The following is a 24,101-nucleotide window of genomic DNA, read 5'->3' as shown; positions in this document are numbered from 1 at the left end:
AAAATTATGGGTTCTAGCAATTGTTCTATGTTTAGTTTTAAAAAACATTTCAAATCAAAGTTCATTTCTCTGTCTTTATAATTTAAAATAACAACGTCTTACAAATTAAAGTTATATTATTACAAATGTTCAGAAACAAACTAGCATATTTATTTAACAGGATCACAAACTCTCCATGTTACTTGATAGAAATAGATATTCAATGTAGAATTTTAAGAGAAATAATCAGGCAAAGAGTTTTTCTAATGAATTACATTTTGATTCTTAACTTGATGTTTGTAATTTGTCCACAGTTAACTATATACAGGAAATAATAATTCTTTTGAATTTTGGATCTGTGCTAATGATAGGAAATCTGGGTGTATTTTGTAATGAAGATGGTGAATTAAATTAAACTATTGTCAATTGAAAGTAAACCAAAACGCAAAATAGAACACATTGATACATCACGTTCTTTTGATGTCACCAACAAAAAAAAAAAAGACAAATAAGAGTTCCATAATGTAAAGTTATCCAATATTTTAATAGAAAATGTAAAAGAAACAATTCATCCATGTTAAGACTATTTGTATAATTCGGTAAATTTTTATGTAGGATATATGTTCTGATGTTTATAGCCAGACATAAAATACAACAAAGTGGTTGGTAAATAGAACAAAGAAAACCAAGTACCTAATGATTTGAGTGCTGAATCATAAAACTTAACCAATGTCAAACAAAATTAGATTAGTTTGCTTTAGGACAAATGAATTAGTAAAAAGTTTAATATCATAAAAAATATGGTATGTTTTTTAATCTGATTATGTAATTCATGTTCAGGTGATATTGATGTAGGTTAAATAATGACCAAATATCTGAAGAAAATATTTATTTTAACAAAGTTTTCAAATTTGTATATTAGATGATTAATTTTTTAGAAAAAACTAATCAAATCACTAATAATACATACACATAAATATATAGATTTATACAAAAAAACCCGCATATCTATGCAGGTATTCATCTAGTAAAAAAAATAAAAATTATTGAAAGTTCTAAACAGAAAGGTTAATTTAATGAATAACCAAAATCTAATCATTAATAAAGAATATAACCATAAAGATCAAATAATTAAATAAGTAACATTGTGAAGATTTTGAGACGAAAATACTTTTATGGATAAGGAATAAAGTAAATGGTAATTGGAGAGATAATTTTTTCTCAACGTGCTGCACTCGTTATTGTATATAGAATGTACATAGAATGACTATATGTAAATCATATATATATCTGTTTGTGTTTTCTTGATATACATACATGAATTGATCTTTTATTGATAGGGTATAGATTACTATATATGTATAGAACATTTGTACATAGTTTGACTGTATATTATTTCTATACATAGAAAGTCTATTTAACTATATGTCTTACGAAACTTAGTATCGAAATCCAACCCAGAATCGAAATCAAAATCCAAATATAAATCTAAACTTAGAATTCAACAAATTGAAATCCAAACCCAGAATTAAGCTTCAAATCTTGACTACATAACAAAGCATGCAGACATTAAATGAATATATAAAATATTTATTTTCTGAGAACCCATTTTGATTTTTCATTGAAATTTTGTTATGGTGATTGCTCTGAATTGTGGAGTTTCATATACACAAAAAGAGAATGGTAAGCAGACGAGTAAGCAATGTGTTAAAAATAAGTAGAAGAAAAAAATACTAAAGTAAATATTTTATTTTTTGCCAGTGGAAATATTCAAGAGTATTGTTGTATATATTATATATTATATAAAAAATATAGTAATCATCTTTCTTATATAGTTATTTTCTTAATTATAGAATTATTGTTGGTTATACATTATAATTTCTCTACTTGAAAAAAAAATAGAAAATCAACGCAAATTTTTCTACCATTATTAGCTTTTAAAAACTAATATAAAAAAAGGTTTAGACGTGGCTCGTGCTTGATACTGTTCAAGTGCAATTTTTTATAATCGAATTGATAAATCAGGGGATCGGTCTAAACGCTTTAGTACGGTCTAAGAGCATGTCCATCACGGGTTCTTCAAGAGTTCATGGCACAGGTTTTAAGACGAAATCTAATAAAATAATAATAATAAAGGTAGAGGTTCATGGCCCAGGTTCTTCCCGATGAACCTGAAGAGACGATATCATCACACATAGAGCATTCTAATTGGTCTAAAAAATAATTTTCGAATTTAAAAAATAAAAAAAAAACCCAAAAAAAAGTATTATTATATTCGAATGAACTCTTTCATTAAAAGTTCAGTGATAGACATGCTCTAAGTCGGACAAATCACTTTATTGCGTTAAAATGGATTAGGGTTCAATTGATTCATCTTCACGGACCACGACTCTGCCTTACTTTCATACTTTGTCTACATTGTCAGTTGCTCACAGTTAGTTTAACTTTGATCCTTCTTCTCAGTCTCCACCATTTGTTTTATATTTATTTTTTATTTTGGCTATGTGACGCCTATTATTCTTTGTTTTTTTTTTTAAGTATTTATGTTTTATAGTATATTCTAACGAAAAAACTTATAAGCTGAATCAACTTCAAGACTAAAAACATAATGGTTATAGAAAAAGATAACAAAATGCTAGTCTTTAGTCGATATATTTAAAGCTTTATCTAATCTCTTTATGTAATTTACACGTACATGAAGAATACAAATTCCCTTGTTACTTTTTTTTTATTTATCATTCTGTTTATTTTGTTGTAAATAATGGTGCAGAATCACATTTTCAACACGTAAAAATATTACATACCAGTTAAATTTTATATTTTCTTGGCTTTGTTTCTAGTATAGTTAATTCTATTCAAAATTATGTTTGACCTGCCCCATTTTTCTATACGTTTAAGAGTATTAAAAATTAAATAAATAATTTATTAACACCTAGATTTTGATTAATCTATTTTGATGCTAGACATGAACGCTTAGCTACCATCTGATCATTTATAACATTGAAAAGAAATAAACATTGATGATAATTCTTTCACATCTTTCTTTACTCTTAATATATTGTAGGCCTGGAGTAATTTTTTTGTTTTTTTTCCTCAGTTTTCCTCTTAATTACTTATCAGTGAGAGCCACAGTATACCACTCGTATTCGTAATAGTTCATTTTCAATGTTTTTTTTTTGTTGCTAAAATTTAGTATGCTTTTTATTGTGCGAATTTTAGTATAATCATATAGCTTCGTATGTAAAATCTATTTGAATACGACACATCGGATCCGATCGAATCATTTATTGACTAGAAATACATATGGACCTAGCCGATTAAATCATTTATTATTTTGAAATTATTGATTGGATATCTGTTGAAAAAATGTCCCAATTCCAAAATCATGGTAGCATGCAAAATATAAATTGGTGATGACGTGGACACTGACCTCTTTTGTTGTGTAGTTAATTGACAACAGTGACTATCCGGTTATATTTGGCGTCGAAAAGGAAATAACCAACTACCCTCAAACGTTAACCCATTTTTTTGTTTGTTTGCATTTTGCAAGTAATTAAAAAAGTGTCACCCACATATGCATTTTGCCTCTATTTCGGTTCACAAGAAGTGTTGTTTTCAATTTTTTATTTTTGTATTTTGCATATTTTAAACAAAAACCTAATATTAACTTTCTTATTTACTATTTCAATTAGAGATATTTTTTTTATTTAATATATTAAAAACATCTTTCAATTCACTTTTTATTTTTATCGCCTTGAGTACATGACGTATATTTTTGCTTATGTAATAATTTACTTTCAAAGTTTTTGTAATGATTTTAATGAAAATTGGTTAATCAGAAACATATGTTCATAAGAGATATAGTAAATTATTAATAAGAATTATTTTAATGATTTAATAGTAAAAGTGTCATTTATATTGTCAAAAATATGTTTTCCGTTAAAAGTGTCTCCGATAAAAAAAAAAATTAAATCCACCACTATAAGTAGATTGATAAAATTTATAAGGAACTGTCTGATAATATGCAGTCTTCAGTGTACTTGATTAAGTCTCACTTTGCTTCAGTTACATATATACTACTGAAAACTTCACATTATCACACAATAACAACAACAACATCAACAACAACTACAAAATAAACTGGGGATCCGCATGCGTGTCTTTTTTTACAAAATTCGTTTAAAGGATTAAGATTATATATTCATGAAAACTATTAATCACTATTTCAACATACCTCAAAAGGTAATGATCATTGAGTTGTACTTAGACAAATTAACTTAGCCAATAATTTTTTATAGTTTTCAAGTAATGCTTTATCATTTATTGTCTGTAATAGTCTATTCGTTAAGTTGAAAATATGTAGTCGAAACATGTAAGATTCCTTCGATAAGTTTGTGTTCAGCAAACGATCTACTATAATGCTAGTATTTTCCTTGACTTATTTATCAGACAGTTTCACGCTTAACAACTGTAGAGATTACGTAAATTTCATATGGAAATATATATACAAGAACAAATCATGGGAAAATTCTCCTTTGCTATATATGCATACGTACATATGTAAAATCCAGACATAATATGTTACAAAGAAATTCTAATGATTTGATTATCTCCAAAAATGTATAAGAATCGGTTTGGAAATTGGAATATGGAAACCCTAAAAGACGTGTCGAATGAGAGTTGATGATACGTGTAGGACAATATACACGTTTTACAATTATCATTTCACGACCCAGAAATGTTCGCTGGCTACAGTTAGATGTTAGCCTCCCTATTCTTTTTATTTTAATTTATTCCACGATTTTTCAAGTTTTCGTGATCAGTTATAAGTTATAACCTCTATAATTCATAGAGTTAAGCGGGTGTATACCCATGAATGATTCATTAATTGAGGAAATGGAAATCAATAGTTTAAAATAAAGTATATACAATTTCATATAAAAATTGTAGACCAAAATATCTCTATACTTCAGAGAGAAAATTTTTGCAGGCAACATTTATTATATCTCTGACTCCTCAACAACAAATAAAAATATACAACTGATATCTTCTAAGAAAATTCATCGCCGCTTAGCGTTTTAATCTCGTCCGTCCATAAAACAAAATAATATCTGACGATTATCTGTTAACTATTTCGGTTAACATAAAAAAATAACATAGAACATTATCTTCTATATTAATGGAGATAATTCTATTGTCTGCATAACCGGAAGTGTTATCTTCTAAACATAGATAAAACAGGTTTCAATGTCTTTTCCAAAGGGTATTATGGGATATATAGGACACTATTGGATAACATAACTCATGAATCTGTGTATCTATTGGTGTGGATATATTTGTATTCTTGGAAATTAAGTGAAACTTTTATGTTATTCTTATAAGGTAACCTGGATATCGATGCAACTCCTAATGTTAGCTGTCAACGCCATAAACGAATGGGTGAAGGTCCAATATTTGTAGCAAGAACGAAACAGTGTAGTTGCGTTATCTGATTAAGAATGAAAACATGAGGTGTGAAAATGTTTGTTTTGAAGATAACCAAAATTATTGTCTCGACGTTAGCACGTAACTTAAATAACGAGCTAACTACAAATGTTAATTGTGAATCAGACCAACAAATGAGTGATAATTTCAATTAAATTATTTATAAAGTGTATGTAATGAGGTGTGAAAATGTTTTATATTGAAGATAAACTTGAATTGGTTTTCCGATGTTAGCAGATAATTTGGATAACGAGCTAACTGCAAATGTTAACTGTGAACTAAAACAAGAAATGGGTGAGTATCTAAAATTAAATTACAACATTTGTATATAACGTTACTAACTAATTCTGTTAACGAAATGTTGAAGGTAACAATGATTATTTTGTATCCTGATTGTTTTTTTGAGATTTTTAGATGAGAAAGACTAACTCAGATAACGGATAACGGTGAGGTTTTAAGTAACACTAAATCGAATTTTTAATATCGTAATTTAAAAAAAAAAAAAGAAATCTACACTTTTAATATCGCTGTCGGCAAGTCTTACGACATACACAAGTTTTTGTAGGTCCCAATCTTATAGTTATACATGAGTTTAGTGTAGGGGTTTATTAGTATTTTAGTGATGAACAGGGGTGAGTGCACAATGTAAAGTTTGTGTCAGTTAATTTTATAAGTTTTCGTTGGCATTCTGTGCAATTATTGTAATTCATATATATACGAGGACGGCGTGTAATTTTCGTATGTATGTACAATGAATGTATATCAAGTTTGATAACTTTGATTATGCATACGTAAGCAGGCACTCGAGAGGCTTGACATTTTCAAAAGATCAAAATATGTTTTTTTTTAATGACAAAAACCAGTAGACCATCAAATATCAAAATAAGTTTTGTAGAATCATTTTGGTGGATAAAACTTAAAAACCTATTTTTCGTTTCTTTTCTAAATTTGTCTGAAAAAAAACTTGGTCTCTAAAGAGGCTAGAGTCTAGACTAAGTTGTATTTATAGCACTGTGATTATGGGTAATACATTTTTATTTTGAATAATTGCAATAAAGAGTAATAGATATTATCAAAATTAAGAGACACCTTTTAAGTGTAGCTCCCACAGAACTATTCACCACAAAAGACTATATCATCCTTATTTTTCAAAATTTTGCTATAACAGTTATCACGATAATTTTTTAATTATTATCAATGAATATTCTACATAAATTATTGTTAATACATATATTATGTTGATATTATTGTTAATATTTTATATAAATTATGTATTAATATAAACATTATTGTTATATTATTATTAACATGTTATATTTCTCGATTATTAGTGTTAATATTTTATATTTAACAAATATTATTGTTAATCTGTTAATATTTTATTACAAAATTTTGGAATTATCACGTTATAATTATCTGATATATTTGTTACCACTTATAATTATCATATATATTTGTTAACATGTTAATATATTATATGATAACAAAGTTAACACAAATTTATAGCGATAACTTTCATATTTAACACAAAATTTTATATTTATAACGATAACATGTTAATATTTTATTATAAATTTTTGAAATTATCACGTTATAATTATCTGATATATTTGTTACCATTTATAATTATCATATATATTTGTTAACATGTTAATATATTATATGATAACAAAATTAACACAAACTTATAGCGATAACTTTCATATATTTTATGTTAACTAAATAGTTATCCAATAATAAAAAGTATATTCTCTTAGATGAATAGTGTCAGCGATGATAAACAGTATATACAGTAATGTCATTTGCCAAAAAAAAAGACCAATGACAATTTGTGTAAATAAGTAAAATTAAAAGGATAGTAATGGATAAAACAAAAAAACTTCTTTATTACTTACCTAATTATTAATTTATGAATGTTATATATTTAATTTTTTGATTAACCATTGATATAGAATAAATTCACTCTTTTATTTTCTTTTCTGATTATGTTATGCTATCATTATAAGAGTTTAAGTTTTAGTACATAATGAATTTAATATATATATATATATGTAAGTTATAACTCTGTATTATAAACCAATTAACTATAAGATTGGGAAGTGGAATGAAGAAGCCGAGAGAAGATTTCCACAGCGGAAACAAACCACTAAACAGACAAAATTGGCATATATATACTTTAAAAGTGAACTCATACTAATTATTTAATTCCTTTTTAAGTACTTATCTACTATTCGGAAGTAGCCTACGTGAATGTCAGTAAAGTAAGCTTCTGTCACGCACGCAAAAAGGCATGTTTGCATGTTATGAAAAAGATATCGTCGGTCGAAGGTACAAGTACAGCAATTAATCATCTAGCTTGTGACGTTCAATTCCTGATATTTGAGAATATTTTCATATAATATAAAGTTTCGTTCGTGTATATAAATTACTTATCTAGACGACAAAAAAAAGAGATCAATTAAAAAATAACAAAAGAAAAAAAAGAGGAACTTCTCTACATATATGTCAATACATTGCACATTTGCAGCCAACACGTACACAATCCAATCTATCAGATTTGTCCTCCCACTATATCAAATTATCAATTGCACTATATTATTTATTAGAAAGTTATATAACAAGAATAACCAGTTAATTTTTATACATATTTTGAAGGTTAGTTTGAATTACAGCTCTTTTCTCTGATTCTAAACAAAATATTTTTATTTTTTTTATAACTCAAGTAATTCGATTGAATTTAGGGAACAAACTTCCCCAACACTGACTATTCCCAGAAGTTCAGAGAGACCATATGAAAGCTCTGGTAATCAATTTGATAAAATGGTGCAAATTCACTTCTATCATTCTATGGAAAATCGATCTCTGGTCTAGACCAAAAACTTTAACAAAACTATAAAAATCTGTAATATATTTAACAAAAAAAATATAAGATATTATGAATCAATATGAACTATTTTGTCTTACTCGATAGTATAGTTATATATAAGATATATGTTTGAACATTATAAATATGAATGGTCGATGTAACAAACAATATGAGACAAGCGAAGGGAAAAATAATTGTAGTTTTTTTTGCTTTAAAAAAAAATACTTGTTGTTAGTACACAACAAGCAAATGAACGAACCAAAATAAAGAAAATCGATTGATGATTTGATGAGTTATAGATATAATTTTTTAAAATTTTACTAATCATTTTGACATTTTCAAATGATCAAAATAAGTTTTTTTAATGACGATTAAAAACCACTAGACCATCAAATATCATCTAATCAAAATAAGTTTTGTAGAATCATTTTGCTGGATAAAACTAAAAAAAAAATTTTTGTTTCTTTTCTAAGTTTGTCCCATTTTTAAAAACTAAAAAAAAAATAAATACGTAAAAATGACATTAAAATCTCATGTTTATTTTTATTTATTTCTATCTTTGTGATTTGTGTACCGTGCGCAACATATTGTTTATGCTCAAACATCTGCGAACCATAAAGTTACTTGAATTAATGCAATGCAAAATATGTTTGTCCTGAAATAAGCACATTTGTTAGACTTGTGTCCACCGAATAAATTACTAAATATCCTAATAAACTGTAGTATTACATGGTTTCATGCATATTGATTTATTCATAACTTCATTGCAATAATAATAATATCCAATATATACATACATATATAATAAATATTTTGAAATATTAAAAACATTTTATAATACTATCTAAATATCTAAACCTAATTAAAACAAATTAAGAAAAAAAAAACAAAAACGCTGCTGCATGCTAGACAACACATTTGGCTTAGAGCATGTAATTGTAGTATATCTCTGTGAAATATATAAAACATATACGTTTAGATATTTTAAATATATACATACATATATAAGAGATAAATAATCGACATTTTTGTTTCCGGATATATTCTAGACTGAAATAATTATAATACTAATTAAAATATCTTAAGATAATAAAAAGAAACAAAAACGCTGCTGGTAGACAACAAACTTGCATGGCTCAAAGCATGTAAGTATAGTATATTAATTTTTTGAAATATATAAATGTATAACTTTTAGATACCTTTAGATATATAAATGTATAACTTTTAGATACCTTTAGATATTTACATACATAGATATTATTATTTTTTAAAAATCAATATTTTTGTATCCGGATATATATTCTAAACTAAAAAAGTAGATATAATACTAAATAAAATATCTAAACCTGTAAACAAAAAAGGCTGCTTCTAGACAACACATTTGGCTTAAACTTTAAAGCATGTAAGTGTAGATTGTGTAGTATATTAAATTTTGTAAAATGTGTCTGACTAAATTGTCACTTTGAATATTCTCCTTCACGATGTAATAACACCTGCATGATTACATGCCGTGTTTGATGATTAAATCCCAACAGATAATCACATAATAATTCAATATTTGTACACTATAATATTAAATTGAAGAAGTCGTACCACGACTACGTACAAACCAGCAGCGAAAGGCGAAATTTTCGACCGCGTAACAGTGCATCATATTTATTCGACCGCGTATATATGTTTCTTGTTGAAGAACATTAAATTTGGAATTGTTCTATGATTTAATTTCCCCAACTATATAGCCCCCACTCCACTTTTAGAATTTATGAATTTTTGTAACTATTAAACGATGTGGAGATGTATATGTTTTCTTTAATATGAAAAGTCACATCTTCTTATCTTCTAAGAGATTGTAAGGGAGGCCACAACCTTGATAAGACAAATGTCACTAAACTATGTGTTGATCATAATAAGTTTGTCGATCTCTGACCAATTTTGACTACTGTCTCAATTGAGTTCAACTTATTTTGGGTCAAAGTGCGTAGTTGTATGGTGTTCCTTCGGCGCTGCTTTTTAAGTGAAAAGAAATACTCTCAATTGAGTTCAACTTTAACTTTTGAGCGGTTTATTACCGAGAAAGTCTCAAATAATACAAATTAATTATTTTTAAAGGATTTATCAGAGAAAAAAAATTAAAGACGCATTTTTTATATTAATTCGGATAAAGTTCCTGATTCTGACGGTATGACAAGCAAATTTTATCAAAAATTCTGGCTTTTTATAAGATATTGTTAAATTGGTTAAAAACTTTTTTAACTCCGGAACTTTTGATTCTAGACTTAACCAGACCAATATCTGTCTAATCCCAAAAAAAAAAAACCTAAAGCAATAGGGGAATTTCGGCCAATCAACCTGTGTAACGTGAGTTACAAGATCTTCTCTAAGCTTTTATGCAAACGACTCAAAAAAACACTGCCAATCATCATTTCGAAAACACAATCGGCCTTCATGGCTAGACGACTTATTACGGATAATATTCTGTTAGCACAAGAAAATTTTCATGCACTCCGAACCAACACAAATTATAGAAAAAAATTTATGGCTATTAAGACCGATATGAGCAAAACATATAAAAGTGTTGAATAGAGTTTCATTGAAGCTCTCATAATCAAATTAGGATATTCATCGAGATGGGTCAGTTTACTGATGTTTTGTATCTCATCAGTTACGTACCAGGTCCTTATTAATGGAAAACCTAAAGAGAACATCAAACCATCGAGGGACTTAAGACAAGAGGATTTTCTTTCCCTTTTCCTCTTTATGCTGTGTACAGAAGGCCTTATTTCGCTCCTCAAGGGAGCAGAGGAAGAGGAGCGCATCTCTGGGTTGAAAATAGCTCAATTAAGACCGATATGAGCAAAACATATGACAGTGTTGAATAGAGTTTCATTGAAGCTCTCATAATCAAATTAGGATATTCATCGAGATAGGTCAGTTTACTGATGTTTTGTATCTCATCAGTTACGTACCAGGTCCTTATTAATGGAAAATCTAAAGATAACATCAAACCATCGAGGGGCTTAAGACAAGGGGATTTTCTTTCCCTTTTCCTCTTTATGCTGTGTACAGAAGGCCTTATTTCGCTCCTCAAGGGAGCAGAGGAAGAGGAGCGCATCTCTGGGTTGAAAATAGCTCAAGCAAGTCCCCCAGTTTTCCACCTTCTCTTTGCGGATGATAGCTTGTTCTTCTGTAGAGCGGATATCCAACAAGGAGCTGAGATCCTCCAAATCATAAACACTTATGGAATGGCGTCGGGACAACAACTGAATCTGGGGAAATCATCCATCATGTTTGGAGATAAAGTGGACTCCGACCTCAAACAAAATATTAAAAATACCATATGTATTACTACAAAAGGCGGTATGGGTATGTACCTGGGCATACCAGAACAAATATGTGGATCAAAGAAGAAGGTCTTCTTTTTTTTTCATGATCGCCTTAGTAATCGTGTTAATCATTGGTCCGCAAAACTTCTTTCTAAGGGTGGATAAGAGATTCAGATTAAATCGGTAGCTCAAGCCATCTCCACTTATGTCATGTCTTGCTTTCTTCTTCCTAAAGGAGTTACAGACAAACTTCGAAGTGCCATTACCAATTTTTGGTGGAGCTCAAAACAGACCAACAGCGGTATCCACTGGATTGCTTGGGACAAGATTTGCACTCCACATGAAATGAAAGGCCTTGGATTCAGAGATCTAAATGATTTTAACCTTGCATTGCTAGCAAAGCAACTGTGGAGACTCATCCAATACCCTTCATCTCTTCTGGCTCGGGTGCTAAGAGGAAGATATTATCGACAATCGGACCGTTAGAGGACCGAAATGTCTACTCACCATCCTATGGATGGAGGAGTATGTTGGCCGCAAAACCGTATCTTAAAATGGGACTAAGGAAGACGATAGGGTCAAGACTAAATACAAGGGTGTGGAGTGAGCCTTGGATTCCCGACGACAATGCCCGTCCATCAAGAGCAACCCCTCAGATCGGACTTCAGGACTCAGGAGTGTTAGTTTATTCCTTTATTCGTCAAGACACGAAGCAATGGGATGAGCCTCTTTTAAGGGAATTTTTTCAACCTGAGGATGTCTCTCTTATCCTTGGGTTGAGACGTAGTAGGAACCGCACCCTTGACGGATTTGCGTGGAACCATACTAAATCAAGAATATACACGGTTAAATCTGGATATGACTTGATTAGAAAATCTAACCTTGAACAAAATTTGGATGTCATGAGAGAACCGAGTATCACAGCTCTTCAAAGCTTCGTTTGGAAAGTACGAACACCTGAAAAAATGAAACATTTTATGTGGCAAGCTTTATCAGGATGTATCGCTACTTGCCAAAATTTTACCTACAGGCATATGGGAACGGACAAGAGTTGCCCTCGCTATGGGAATCATGAAGAATCTATCAACCATCTTCTGTTTATGTCCCCCGACTTTACAAGTCTGGGCGTTATCGGACTTTCTGTCTCTTCCGAGTCTCTTCTCGAGTACTTCTATTTACCAAAATATGAGCTTTCTCTTTTGGAAAACAAAAGAGTTAGGCATGACAGATCCTCAAAAGGATATTTATCCTTGGATCTTGTGGTACATTTGGAAAGCGAAGAATGACAAGATCTTCAACGGGAAAGAAATTTCCCCGGTAGATACTTTGATCCACGCCAAGGTTGAAACAGAAAGTTGGAAGATTGCAAACCAACCGGAAGAAGTAGAGGACGAACCAGATGAGGCGCCGCTCACTACTTTGCTCTTGAGTCCTCTACCCGTTGTCCAGAGGTTACCGCTGTGTCAGGTCGATATGCTTCCTGGATAAGTAACGGCTTGGTAAGTAGGCTCGGGTGGAGTCTGAAGGATGAGAGAGGTGGTGAGATCTTTGGCCTACAGGGCTGCCGTAGAAACCTATCGGTCCTTCATGCAGAATTGGAGAGTCTGTTATGGGCTATGTCTTGTGTGATAGAGAGACAAATCTTATCCGTTCACTTTCAGACCAATTGTTCGGATTTGGTAATCATGTATGAATCTCCATCGGATTGGCCATCTTTCTCATCAGAGCTGGAAGCCCTTCGCATTTTTCGGAAAAGCTTTTTGGATTTCACTCTATCTCATATCCCCAGAAGCTTAAATGTCCGAGCAGATAGTCTTGCAAAAGGAGCTCGAGCAAAAAACAATATTTTTTCTCAAATGAGTCAGTTGAAGATGGTTTTCGGACCAATTCCTTAATGGGCTAAATGTAATATAATAGTTGGGTTATAGAAAAAAAAAACTTTTAATCGGTTATAAATATTATCATAAATTGTTTATAACGTGACTTTGTTTTTTCTCGATAAATATATAGTTTATTTTGCCACAATATTATCTCATATTAACTATTTGATTATTCATATAGAATAGAATTTGGTATAAGAACCTAAATTCCTAACACATATTGATGACATCCATATTATTGTACACTTTCATAAACCAATTATGTTATGAATAATATTGACATCTATATTTTGCTCTCTTAATTTTTTTTTGTTTAAATTTAATGGGTTTTACAGGTTTCACAGATTTTACAGATTTCACTTTATAAACGAATTTTGATGGTTTAATAGTTTGCACTGTACTCTATTATTTCAAAAAAATCTTCAATAATCAGTTTAGAACTTAAAAGACTATGAATAAAGTTTTAAATTTCCTAACTAACAAAAACAGAACTTCGAGATTTACGCGATCAATGCATATCAAACTGTTATATCTACATGCATCAACTTAGCTTGATGACAGTATTGTTGGGGATAAATGGTGTCATTAGTATGTTTCTAAACATTTCCGCTAACTGTTGTTAAAAATAATACTGGCTTATGAGTATTGTATTAATTTTATAAGATATTCAGTGATAGTTAGACTTTTCCAATTTTCACAATTATTAAGGAAGTAGACAAATAAATACTCAAGTCTTTGGTCATAGATTCTCAAAGAAAATAGTAATGTTATATTTTACAGGAACAAAGTCAATTGATATAAAATAGATACAAAACAAAAGTCAATGCAATGGATATTAAAACATTTCTCAAATTAAAATTCTTACTGAAGGTGATATTTGTTAAATAAACCTAGTAGGATGATTTGAAAAAATGAAAGTCAAAATTTATTTTTTATATGGTCTAATTAAGTTCTAAGCACATAGGTTGAATTTTTTTTTTTTAATGTCAACCACGTAGGTTTTGATTAATTTGTATAAGTATTATTAAAGCATTAATATATGGCTGTAATGCACAGTGGGAGAAAAATTAGTAGTATCTATGAATAATTAAGTAAATAACAAATTAACAAGTGGGCTTACCATTAGTGAGTGATATATATAATCATGAATAATTAATCCTGAAAATTTGTATAGTGTGTCATTTGTTTTCATGACCACGTGGTCTTTCCATTACGGTCTAATTATCAGATTCAAATTTTCATTAGTGCCAAATCAAAATTAATTGCAAAAATAACTTGAGCAAATATACTCCAGATACGAATTTCAGTTCAGATTTTTGTTTTGGCCTTTGGTTGGGAAATAATATAAGCTAACATGAAACAAAATCTCTTACGATTTAGTTTGGGTGTATTGGTATATTATGAGTTTGGTTTTAACCAGATATATCATTTTTTGCAGGTTCAGTTTTTATTCAATTCGGTCCAGTTTCATTTTTATTACATTAAAAGATAAGTTTATTTTTGCCAGAACCATGGTATGATTTTCAGTCCATTTAATTCGTTTCTATTAAATATTTATATTCTACTACATTCATTTCACAAAATGACATTTTTAACACAATTTTACGTTAAAAACATACATAAATATATTTAATTTATAACTTAGATTCAAAATTTATTTAGTTTCAAAATTGAGTATGAAAAGTTACAAAGTCTATTCTATCTTCAATCATTTTTATTATTCTTATTGGGTTTTTTTCTCGTTCTTTTTAATGATTGTTATTATTTGTTAAATATCTTGAAATACAGATAACCACAAGAGGTTAGTACTTAGCCTAGAAGTACTTGAAGTGTAGCCTTCAATTAAATTTAACATGGCAACCATTTTAATTAAAAACCTCCCCCTGCCTCCTTTGTCTCTACTTAAGGGCCAAAATTGCCCCTTTACTTGACTTAATTCCAATTAAAAAAAACCTTAATAAAAGGAATTAACGATGGCTAAATTTTGGTCAAAATCTCACACGCTCTTTTTTTTTTTTTGGTTTGCATGCTCTTCGACACGTGCTCTCGTCACTCTCTCTGAAATTAGCTGGCTCCCCAAAAAAAAGGTTCCCTTTAGGAAACTCCCCTCTCCTCCAAATGGTTCTCTCTCCTCCACTGCCTATAAAACCAATTCATCTCTCCCACTTGATTTTCCATCTCAAACAACACAAATCAAACTCGTATCTACAAAAATTCTTCAAATTCCCACTGTCAACAAATACGAATCGGGTTTTGATCTAAAACTAAGTATAATGGATTTCTCCGGCGTGTTTCTCATTCTCTTCACGGTGGCTCTGTTTCTCTGTTTACTCCGGTTTGCCGCCGGATTCCGCCGTAGCTCCTCCTCGAAACTCCCTCTTCCTCCGGGAACAATGGGCTATCCTTACATCGGCGAAACATTCCAGCTTTACTCACAAGACCCAAATGTGTTCTTCGCCTCAAAACAGAGAAGGTCTAATTTTGCAAAAAGATCGAAAATTTGAAGTTTGTTGTCAATAACAGAAAAGTTGACTTTTTTTTTTATAATCTATTTTGGTGAAACAGATACGGATCGGTGTTCAAGACTCATGTATTGGGATGTCCATGTGTGATGATCTCGAGCCCTGAAGCAGCGAAATTCGTATTGGTTACGAAATCTCATTTGTTTAAACCGACTTTTCCGGCGAGTAAAGAGAGGATGCTCGGAAAACAAGCCATCTTCTTTCACCAAGGAGATTACCATTCCAAACTCAGGAAGCTTGTTTTAAGAGCTTTCATGCCTGATTCAATCAGAAACATGGTCCCAAACATTGAATCAATCGCTCAAGAATCACTCAATTCCTGGGATGGAACTCAACTCAACACTTACCAAGAAATGAAAACAGTAAGCTCCCACACCTTTCTCTCTCCTCTAATTTCTTTCTTAAAACAAAAAAAAACAGAGTGTCCCCTGTTTCTCTATCTCGCTCTTCTCTGTTTTGGTCACAACAAGTGTCTTCTTTTTTCTTCTGAGCTTAAAAAAAAACAGAGTATCCTCTGTTTTTTTTTTGACAAGACTGTTTCTGACTCTATTTTTCTTTTTGTATCAACAGTATACTTTCAATGTGGCGTTGATCTCAATACTCGGAAAAGACGAAGTATTCTACCGAGAAGATCTAAAACGATGCTACTACATTCTTGAGAAAGGTTACAATTCGATGCCGATTAATCTCCCGGGAACACTATTCCACAAAGCCATGAAAGCTCGTAAGGAGCTAGCTCAAATCCTCGCTAAAATCTTATCCAAAAGAAGACAGAACTCCGGTTCCTACAAAGATCTCCTCGGATCATTCATGGAAGACAAAGAAGGACTAAGCGACGAGCAAATCGCCGACAACATAATCGGAGTAATCTTCGCGGCAAGAGACACAACGGCGAGTGTGCTGACGTGGATCCTCAAGTACTTAGCGGATAATCCAACTGTTCTAGAAGCTGTCACTGTAAGCACATTTTTTCCCAAAAGGACACTTCAAGATCTCATAAAGGAGTGGCAGTTTCGTAAATTAATGGGGTTTTATTGGGTAAAAAACAGGAAGAGCAAATGGCTATAAGGAAAACGAAAAAAGAAGGAGAAAGTCTAACTTGGGAAGATACAAAGAAGATGACATTAACTTCTAGAGTCGTCCAAGAGACAATGAGAGTTGCTACAATCTTATCTTTCACATTTAGAGAAGCTGTAGAAGATGTTGAATACGAAGGTATGTACAAATTATACGTATTGTATATCATATTCTTAGATCAATATGTTACACAAGAAATATACTAAAGTTTAATTTCTGGTTTCTTTGTTCACAGGATATTTGATACCAAAGGGATGGAAAGTATTGCCACTATTCAGAAATATTCATCACAATGCTGATTTCTTTTCTGATCCCGGAAAATTTGATCCCTCGAGATTCGAAGTTGCGCAGAAACCAAATACGTTCATGCCATTTGGAAGTGGGATCCATTCTTGTCCCGGCAATGAGTTAGCTAAACTGGAAATCTCCATCCTAATCCATCATCTCACCACTAAGTACAGGTTGGTACTTATAAAATCATATTAGTCCTTTTTGAAGTTGAGGTGAAACGGCGTTGGATTGGTATTTTTGGGATCTTTTTTCTGATAAAGGGTAATTCTGTAATTTCAGGTGGTCAATAGTGGGACCTAGCGATGGAATTCAGTATGGGCCGTTCGCTCTTCCACAGAATGGGTTACCTATTGCCTTGCAACGAAAACCAGAGGTTGACGTTTGACACTTACGAGAGTACCCCTTAGCTTTCTAAAATTAGAAAGTTTAAGAAATTCTTTCCATCTTAAAGAGAAAAGTGATTCTCTTTCATTTCTTTGGCGAAGAGACAAAAATATAGAAATGAAACGGAAAATAGAACAAGAAAAAAAAACCCAAATGGGACCCCCCAAGTGTACATAAATTTCTCCTATTTTTTTAGTCTAGGTTTTAGTAACTAAATGTAGAGAATTAAATTTTGCGAGAAAATGGAAAATAGTTTAATGTGTATACGATAGGCGAAGGAAAGACCCCCATTTATTTCATAGCGCCTGGGCAAGATGTAAGCTGGTTCGTCAGTTATAATTGAGAATTTCCCACTCTTTTGTTTCTCGTTTTGGTTTTTGTTATTTCTCTGAAATTGTAAATTCTTTTGTTATCAATGGGTGAATATAATTCATGTAATGCTCGTAGCAAGTTTCCAACAAAATTTCCAGTACTACTACTCAGTATAATTGTTTAACTAATCTTGTTAACTTCTATGATCATACTTTCAACAAAATATTTGTACTAAACTTCTCATGTATACTATTTTTATGTCAAGTAATCACAAATGAAGCTCAAAATATCTCTTATCAAAATTGTTGCATAAACAATACAAATTTGAAATTTCACTTATTCGATTTTTGATGATCAGGAATTCAGGATCTTAGGTAGTTTGATTGATGATCAGGATCTTAGGTAGCTTGATTGATGTTACATGAAGTGGAGTATGTAAACACGTTTTGAGATTTGCAGTATACAAGATAAATCGTGTAAGAATATACTAATATATGGCATCGACGAATAGAATCATGATCAATAGTTTACCATTCACTTGGTTAGTTTTTTTTTTATAATTTTGACCAAAACACTTGTTACTTATGTAACACTTTAACTAATGATAATCTTAAAATTTAGCTGGTCAGAAGAATTCAATACCTTTTCGTGATGAAAAGTAAATACCATATCAAAGACAGTTGGAGACTTGGAGTAAACCAGTTTTTGAAATTATTTAATTAAATAACGTAGGAATTGCTAAAAGCTGATTCCATTCTAATATTTTTACCGACGACTTTGACCAAAAGTCGTGAATAATGTGCTCACTCGGTCAATGTGATTAAATTTAGTTTATACTTTCCTTCGTTTATTAATATAAGGTGATTTCGAATTTTCATTTTATAATACAAAATATTTTGATATTTTAATATTATTAATAGTTTTTGACCCAGTGAATATATAATATTAAATTAAATGCTGTGGATATGCTCGTTAAATTATTAGTAAGAAATTTAATATTTTTTTTGTTTGGGCAAAGGGGGGCCAAATACCTAATTGCTAGTAACTAGTAAATATCATTGTTATATTATTTTTTCAGAATATACAACTGTAAATCTATATTAGCAAAATCACTTGGATGTTTTTCTTGATTATTTGTGAAGAGATGGATCCAAACTTCAATCTTCAATCTTCAATCTTCAAAGATCTTGTAAAATTCTAATCATCGTGGATTGTGCCAAAGGAAAAACAAATATAACATATACAAATGTGAATATATATTAGCAAAATTACTGAATATTTTTCTTGATTATTTGTGAAGAGATGGATCCGAACTCCAATCCTCAAAGATCTTTGTATAACTCCAATCATCATTGGTGCTAACAAAATTAAAACAATAGCTTGTTTTTTTTTTCTTTGGCACAAACTCATTTTAATTCAAAGTCATGTACATTTGTTGCAATTTTAATCAATAAAGAACAGAAATAGATGATAATTAAAAAAAAAACTTTTTTTCCACCAGTATGAGATAATACACAAAAGATAAAATAAATGAAAACTATACTTCATTTGAGAGCAATCCATGCTATCCATCTTGGTAATCCTCTCTTGGTGAGTGAGAAAATCTGAGTGATCTAAGGCTATAATTGATTTGTTAGGTAGGCTTATGGCCGAACCATATGGTACGCATAAGAGATTCGAACTCGTTTGATCATATGTGCATTCTCGTTGTTCTCTTCTTTTTTCTCCTGTACCGTTTTCTAGTTTTTGGTTCTCCTAAACTATGATTGTTCTCCTTGGTTAATTGGACTCTAGGTCATTATTAGCTATTATTCAATGAGGCCTCGTTGGTTAATGTTGCTTTTGAATTGGCTAATTTAATTACTTCTCTCTTTTGTGGGCTTTTTGTTACTTTATCAACAAAACATGAATATTGTACTGAGATTAGTTATGTGTCAAAAATGAAAATGGATTATTAATAGGGTGTCAAAAACAAAAATATTGTAGGTTGGTTCAAAGTTAACCTTAAAAAAATTTAAAATTAATGGGGTGTCAATTGAATTCCCTATGTTCTACAAAGGTCCGCCACTGGTTAACCAAATACTCCTTTTAAACCAGTTCAAATCAATTTTATTAGTGGTTTACAAAAGGCCATTAACGGCTCATTAGGTTTTCAAATTGAATTAGAAAAAGATTTTGTAAATGGAAGTTAAGAAAATGGGCCTCAAAAAGGCCCAAATATTCTCAAAGATGGACCAACGGCACACAGATGTCCCCGCCTTTAAAATCACGACGGAGACGAACCTAAGCCATGACGGTTCAGAGAGAGATTTTTCAAAAATCAATATTGCAACTGGAGAGAAAGAGGAAGAACCCTAATCGATTTACATGCTCTGATTCGTTCTACTTTTTCGTTGTTTCCTTTCCACAAAATAACCTCTAAAATGGCGAGTGAGAGTTCCCAATCTTCCTCGCCATCCCCGTCGCCGTCTCCATCTCAATCTCCGTCATCTTTACCTTCTCCGTCGCTGGGAAACAATGTCGGCGATACGTTTATAGGGAGCTTCATCAGTCTAATTTCTAATTCCGAGATCCGTTACGAAGGCATTCTGTACCATCTCAACGTTCAGGACTCTACGTTAGGTCTGAAGAGCGGTACGGATTCGAAAACCTATTGCGATTTTCGGATTTCTCTATTTTAGTTTTTGTTTTGGTTCTAAAGCGGATTTACATGCTATTGTTTGTGTATTTGTATCGGCGACAGTAAGTATATCTCTCTATCGCTTTGTTTGCGTTTGGAGTTTGAGTTTTCAGTTTTATATGCTGGAATTTTGATTCTGATTCCGTTGATGTGGTGCTTTCTGGATTTGGTCTTAGATTCAAGGAAATGCAAAATCTGAGCATTCATTTATAAGTAGTTTCAATTCAAATATGTGTGGACATTTAGTGGAGAATGTAGAATTTGGTAACTCTGACCAAAATATGGAAACTTCTATGTAACCGAACCATGAGTGGTAAAGTTAGAAAACCGCAAATCAACCTGTGTTGCTATTCAAAATCTGCTGAATGATAATACTCTTGTGCTATTCAAAATCTGCTGAATGATAATACTCTGAATGATAATACTCTTGGTAAAGTTAGAAAACCGCTCAACCTGTGTTGCTATTCAAAATCTGCTGAATGATAATACTCTTGTGTTATCTATTGAATGGTATGGCAGTAAGATCTTGTGGAACGGAGGGGAGGAAGAAAGATGGGCCGCAAATTCCACCATGTGATACAGTTTACGACTACATTCTTTTTCGCGGAAATGACATTAAGGTTCTTGTTAAGACTCTTACCATTTACAGGTTTTATGTTTGATGTACTTCGTAGCTGGACTTATAACTTGGAATCTCTGAAACATGATCATTACAAAAGTTTGAAGATTATTTATAATTATTTAGGACAATAGTCCTCTAGAGCCGAAAAATTTAGTAATATAATCACTGATGATACTGTATTGGCGTTTTCAGGATCTGCAAGTTAACCCTTCTCAAAGTGGACAGGACATCAATCAGGTAAAGACATTCGTGTATAGCGTGGATAATGATAACTGTATGCTCAAACTTTTAGATTGCATGATTTTTCATTGTGTTATTCCCTCTTCCTTGTTTACAGTCCTCTCACTCAAGGCCAGTTATAAGCTCTCCTCTTTCTGGATACGATAGTGGTTACGGTTCGGGTAGAGGAGCACAGTGGCCCCATACACCTGCTTTGACTAGTAAACCGGTTCCTACCACACAGCATTCCTCTGTCCCTTTAAGTTTCCAGCCTCCTTCAGCTAATGCTAGAAGCTTGACGGAATCACCAGCAAGCCTTACTGGTCCAACAAATACTTTTCAGGCAACTCAAAGTAATGCTGGTCCGTCTATGCCCATGCCTTCTTTTGTGCAAGGAAACAAACTACCTTCCAGTGGTATCCCTCTTGGTATGATGCACAAGGCAATTTCATCCCCCTCTACGATGCACAATGATCCACAGATTGTAGATATGTTTTCTTCACCAATCATGGGGTTAGTAGATGATACATCACAGGTTGTTACTCGTACACCCGACGTTGCTTCTAATCCAGCACAATCCTCTAACCCTTCTCCCCTTGGTCAAGCTCAACGCCACGCTCCACCTGGCCTTGCTTCATCACCCTCCAACCTTTCTCCACTCTCTGAAGCACAGCTTTCTGCTCCATATAATCAGAACGGTTACCCCATTGCACCCCAGGCTGGTGGTAAAGTTGTCTACGACTCTCGGTCTAATCATCCTAACCGATCTATACCTTACGAGTTACCGGCTGTGACTTATGGCTCAGCTCCTGTGATTCCTGGTCCGTTTTCGAATTCGCCTCAGTCATTCTTGGGCATGGAGCCGTTACTGCAATCTAGGCAGCAGATGGTCAATAGGGGTCAAGAGATGTTTGGTGCAACTAACCCGGCATCAATGGATGTGCCATCACGAAGTCTTGCTACCACATATCAAGCGCCATTGCTGCCTCTTCCAGTTTCAGCTCATCAGGTCTCTCTTTTTTTCTTTTTAGTCTTATGTTCATGTTTTCTCGTAACTATCACATCTATGCATAATTTCTCATGGTTGTTATGAAATTTCTTCATGATTACATTAGTTATTAGAATCATGTTGGCACTAGCAGTGATCATTTACCCACTTATCAAGCGCCATTGCTGTTTGTATCTTTTTTGCCATCGTTTGTAATTTGGTTCTTCTTTTTCTGGTTCTAAATGTGTTGCAGCCCCCGATCCCTAGTTCTAGCATTGAGTTCACTGAAGAATTTGATTTCGAGGCGATGAATGAAAAGTTCAAGAAGAGTGAACTATGGGGGTTTCTCGGAAAAAACAATCAAGTTAATCACAGGGACGAAACTGCAGTTGCGCCAAGCGAAGAAGAGAAGGCAAAGGTATTCATATCTATCTTTATCAATTCTAATGAAGATCTGATATCTCAAGCCCTTGACGTTATTTTAGTTAACTTGCTCTATATGATATTTCAAGCCGCAGTCTTACATTTATTTGATGATATTTCAAGCCGCAATCTTACATTTATTTGCTTGTTGCAGCCTGCTTATAACAAGGATGACTTTTTCGATACAATCTCGGTCAATTCACTTGACCGTGTGGCTAGAAACGGACAACAACAACAACACGTCCAGTTTCCAGAGCACATGAGACAAGATCCTCAGGTTTGTTTCATTCTTTTTATATTCACCAACAGAAAGTTCTGTTCCTCAAATTACAATAGTGTTTATTTACCTTATTTCAGGTATTTGGTAACCATTTTCAAAGGCCGCTTCAACCACAACCAGGCCAAGGTGCATATCTCGCTGCACAAACCAATTACAGAGGCGGATATAATAATAACAACAACAACAACTACTACGCAAATTCGGGTTATGGTTACTACTCTGGTGGGAGAGGCCGAGGCAGACACTCACATTTCTGATCTGGTGAATTTCTGTCTTCCTAAAATAGAGCTTTTGTTGTTCACTCTCGCACTCGCACTTTCTTTTGCTTACTTCTCTTTTCGAATTCACTTTTTCGAGTAAAAAAACAGTTTTTACGGTAACTATATCTCAATATTGTTAGGCATATCATATTTGCAAGTTCCAAGTTCCTATTTTTTAGTCTGTCTGATGAGCTTAACCCTCAGGAGAGAATGTTGGTTCTCCATGTAGAGAAAAAAACAAAAAGTACTATGAACCTTTTGGTATATGCAAATCATTAAATACATATTTTATATGCTTTGTTATTCAGTACTTAATATATAAATATAAACATAGGCCAAAGTTAGTAACACTTACAAGTTAAGAATTTCTTTCTACATAACATAAAAGCACATTAGACATAAGATATAAATATATATATAAGTAGAAGATTCCTTAAAATCTAAGTATACAACTTTAGACAATTATGTATGTTACTTGCAATACCCATTTTGCCTTTACACCAAGGGAAAG

General features: G+C 31.9%; 2 protein-coding genes across 2 annotated transcripts; both read left to right on the top strand.

Annotated features, from left to right (window-relative positions):
* Positions 1-15,713: 15,713 nt before the first annotated feature.
* On the top strand, positions 15,714-18,240 carry LOC18016089 (abscisic acid 8'-hydroxylase 3). The gene is made up of 6 exons (XM_006398143.2): positions 15,714-16,005; positions 16,098-16,416; positions 16,625-17,011; positions 17,104-17,269; positions 17,367-17,592; positions 17,702-18,240. Exons 1-6 carry the CDS (start codon positions 15,806-15,808, stop codon positions 17,805-17,807), a joined length of 1,404 nt encoding a protein of 467 aa, XP_006398206.1. The 5' UTR covers positions 15,714-15,805; the 3' UTR covers positions 17,808-18,240.
* A 2,187-nt stretch (positions 18,241-20,427) lies between these two features.
* On the top strand, positions 20,428-23,854 carry LOC18016088 (decapping 5-like protein). Its single transcript, XM_006398142.2, has 7 exons — positions 20,428-20,752; positions 21,318-21,418; positions 21,613-21,657; positions 21,758-22,648; positions 22,881-23,045; positions 23,205-23,327; positions 23,408-23,854. Exons 1-7 carry the CDS (start codon positions 20,542-20,544, stop codon positions 23,585-23,587), a joined length of 1,716 nt encoding a protein of 571 aa, XP_006398205.1. The 5' UTR covers positions 20,428-20,541; the 3' UTR covers positions 23,588-23,854.
* Positions 23,855-24,101: the final 247 nt, after the last annotated feature.

The sequence above is a fragment of the Eutrema salsugineum genome, unplaced genomic scaffold (assembly GCF_000478725.1).
Source record: "Eutrema salsugineum unplaced genomic scaffold, Eutsalg1_0 scaffold_20, whole genome shotgun sequence".
Classification (NCBI taxonomy): domain Eukaryota; kingdom Viridiplantae; phylum Streptophyta; class Magnoliopsida; order Brassicales; family Brassicaceae; genus Eutrema; species Eutrema salsugineum.
The sequence above is the reverse complement of the archived record's forward strand: the minus strand, read 5'-3'. Positions and strand labels throughout refer to the sequence as shown.

What these genes read in the sequence shown, in the direction of transcription:
- LOC18016089 (XM_006398143.2), top strand. Translation starts at nt 15,806, where the DNA reads ATGGATTTCTCCGGCGTGTTTCTCATTCTCTTCACGGTGGCTCTGTTT. An exon ending in TTCGCCTCAAAACAGAGAAG is followed by an intron (nt 16,006 to 16,097) that starts GTCTAATTTTGC and finishes TTGGTGAAACAG; the next exon opens with ATACGGATCGGTGTTCAAGA. An exon ending in CATCTCACCACTAAGTACAG is followed by an intron (nt 17,593 to 17,701) that starts GTTGGTACTTAT and finishes CTGTAATTTCAG; the next exon opens with GTGGTCAATAGTGGGACCTA.
- LOC18016088 (XM_006398142.2), top strand. Translation starts at nt 20,542, where the DNA reads ATGGCGAGTGAGAGTTCCCAATCTTCCTCGCCATCCCCGTCGCCGTCT. An exon ending in TACGTTAGGTCTGAAGAGCG is followed by an intron (nt 20,753 to 21,317) that starts GTACGGATTCGA and finishes ATGGTATGGCAG; the next exon opens with TAAGATCTTGTGGAACGGAG. An exon ending in TTCCAGTTTCAGCTCATCAG is followed by an intron (nt 22,649 to 22,880) that starts GTCTCTCTTTTT and finishes AATGTGTTGCAG; the next exon opens with CCCCCGATCCCTAGTTCTAG.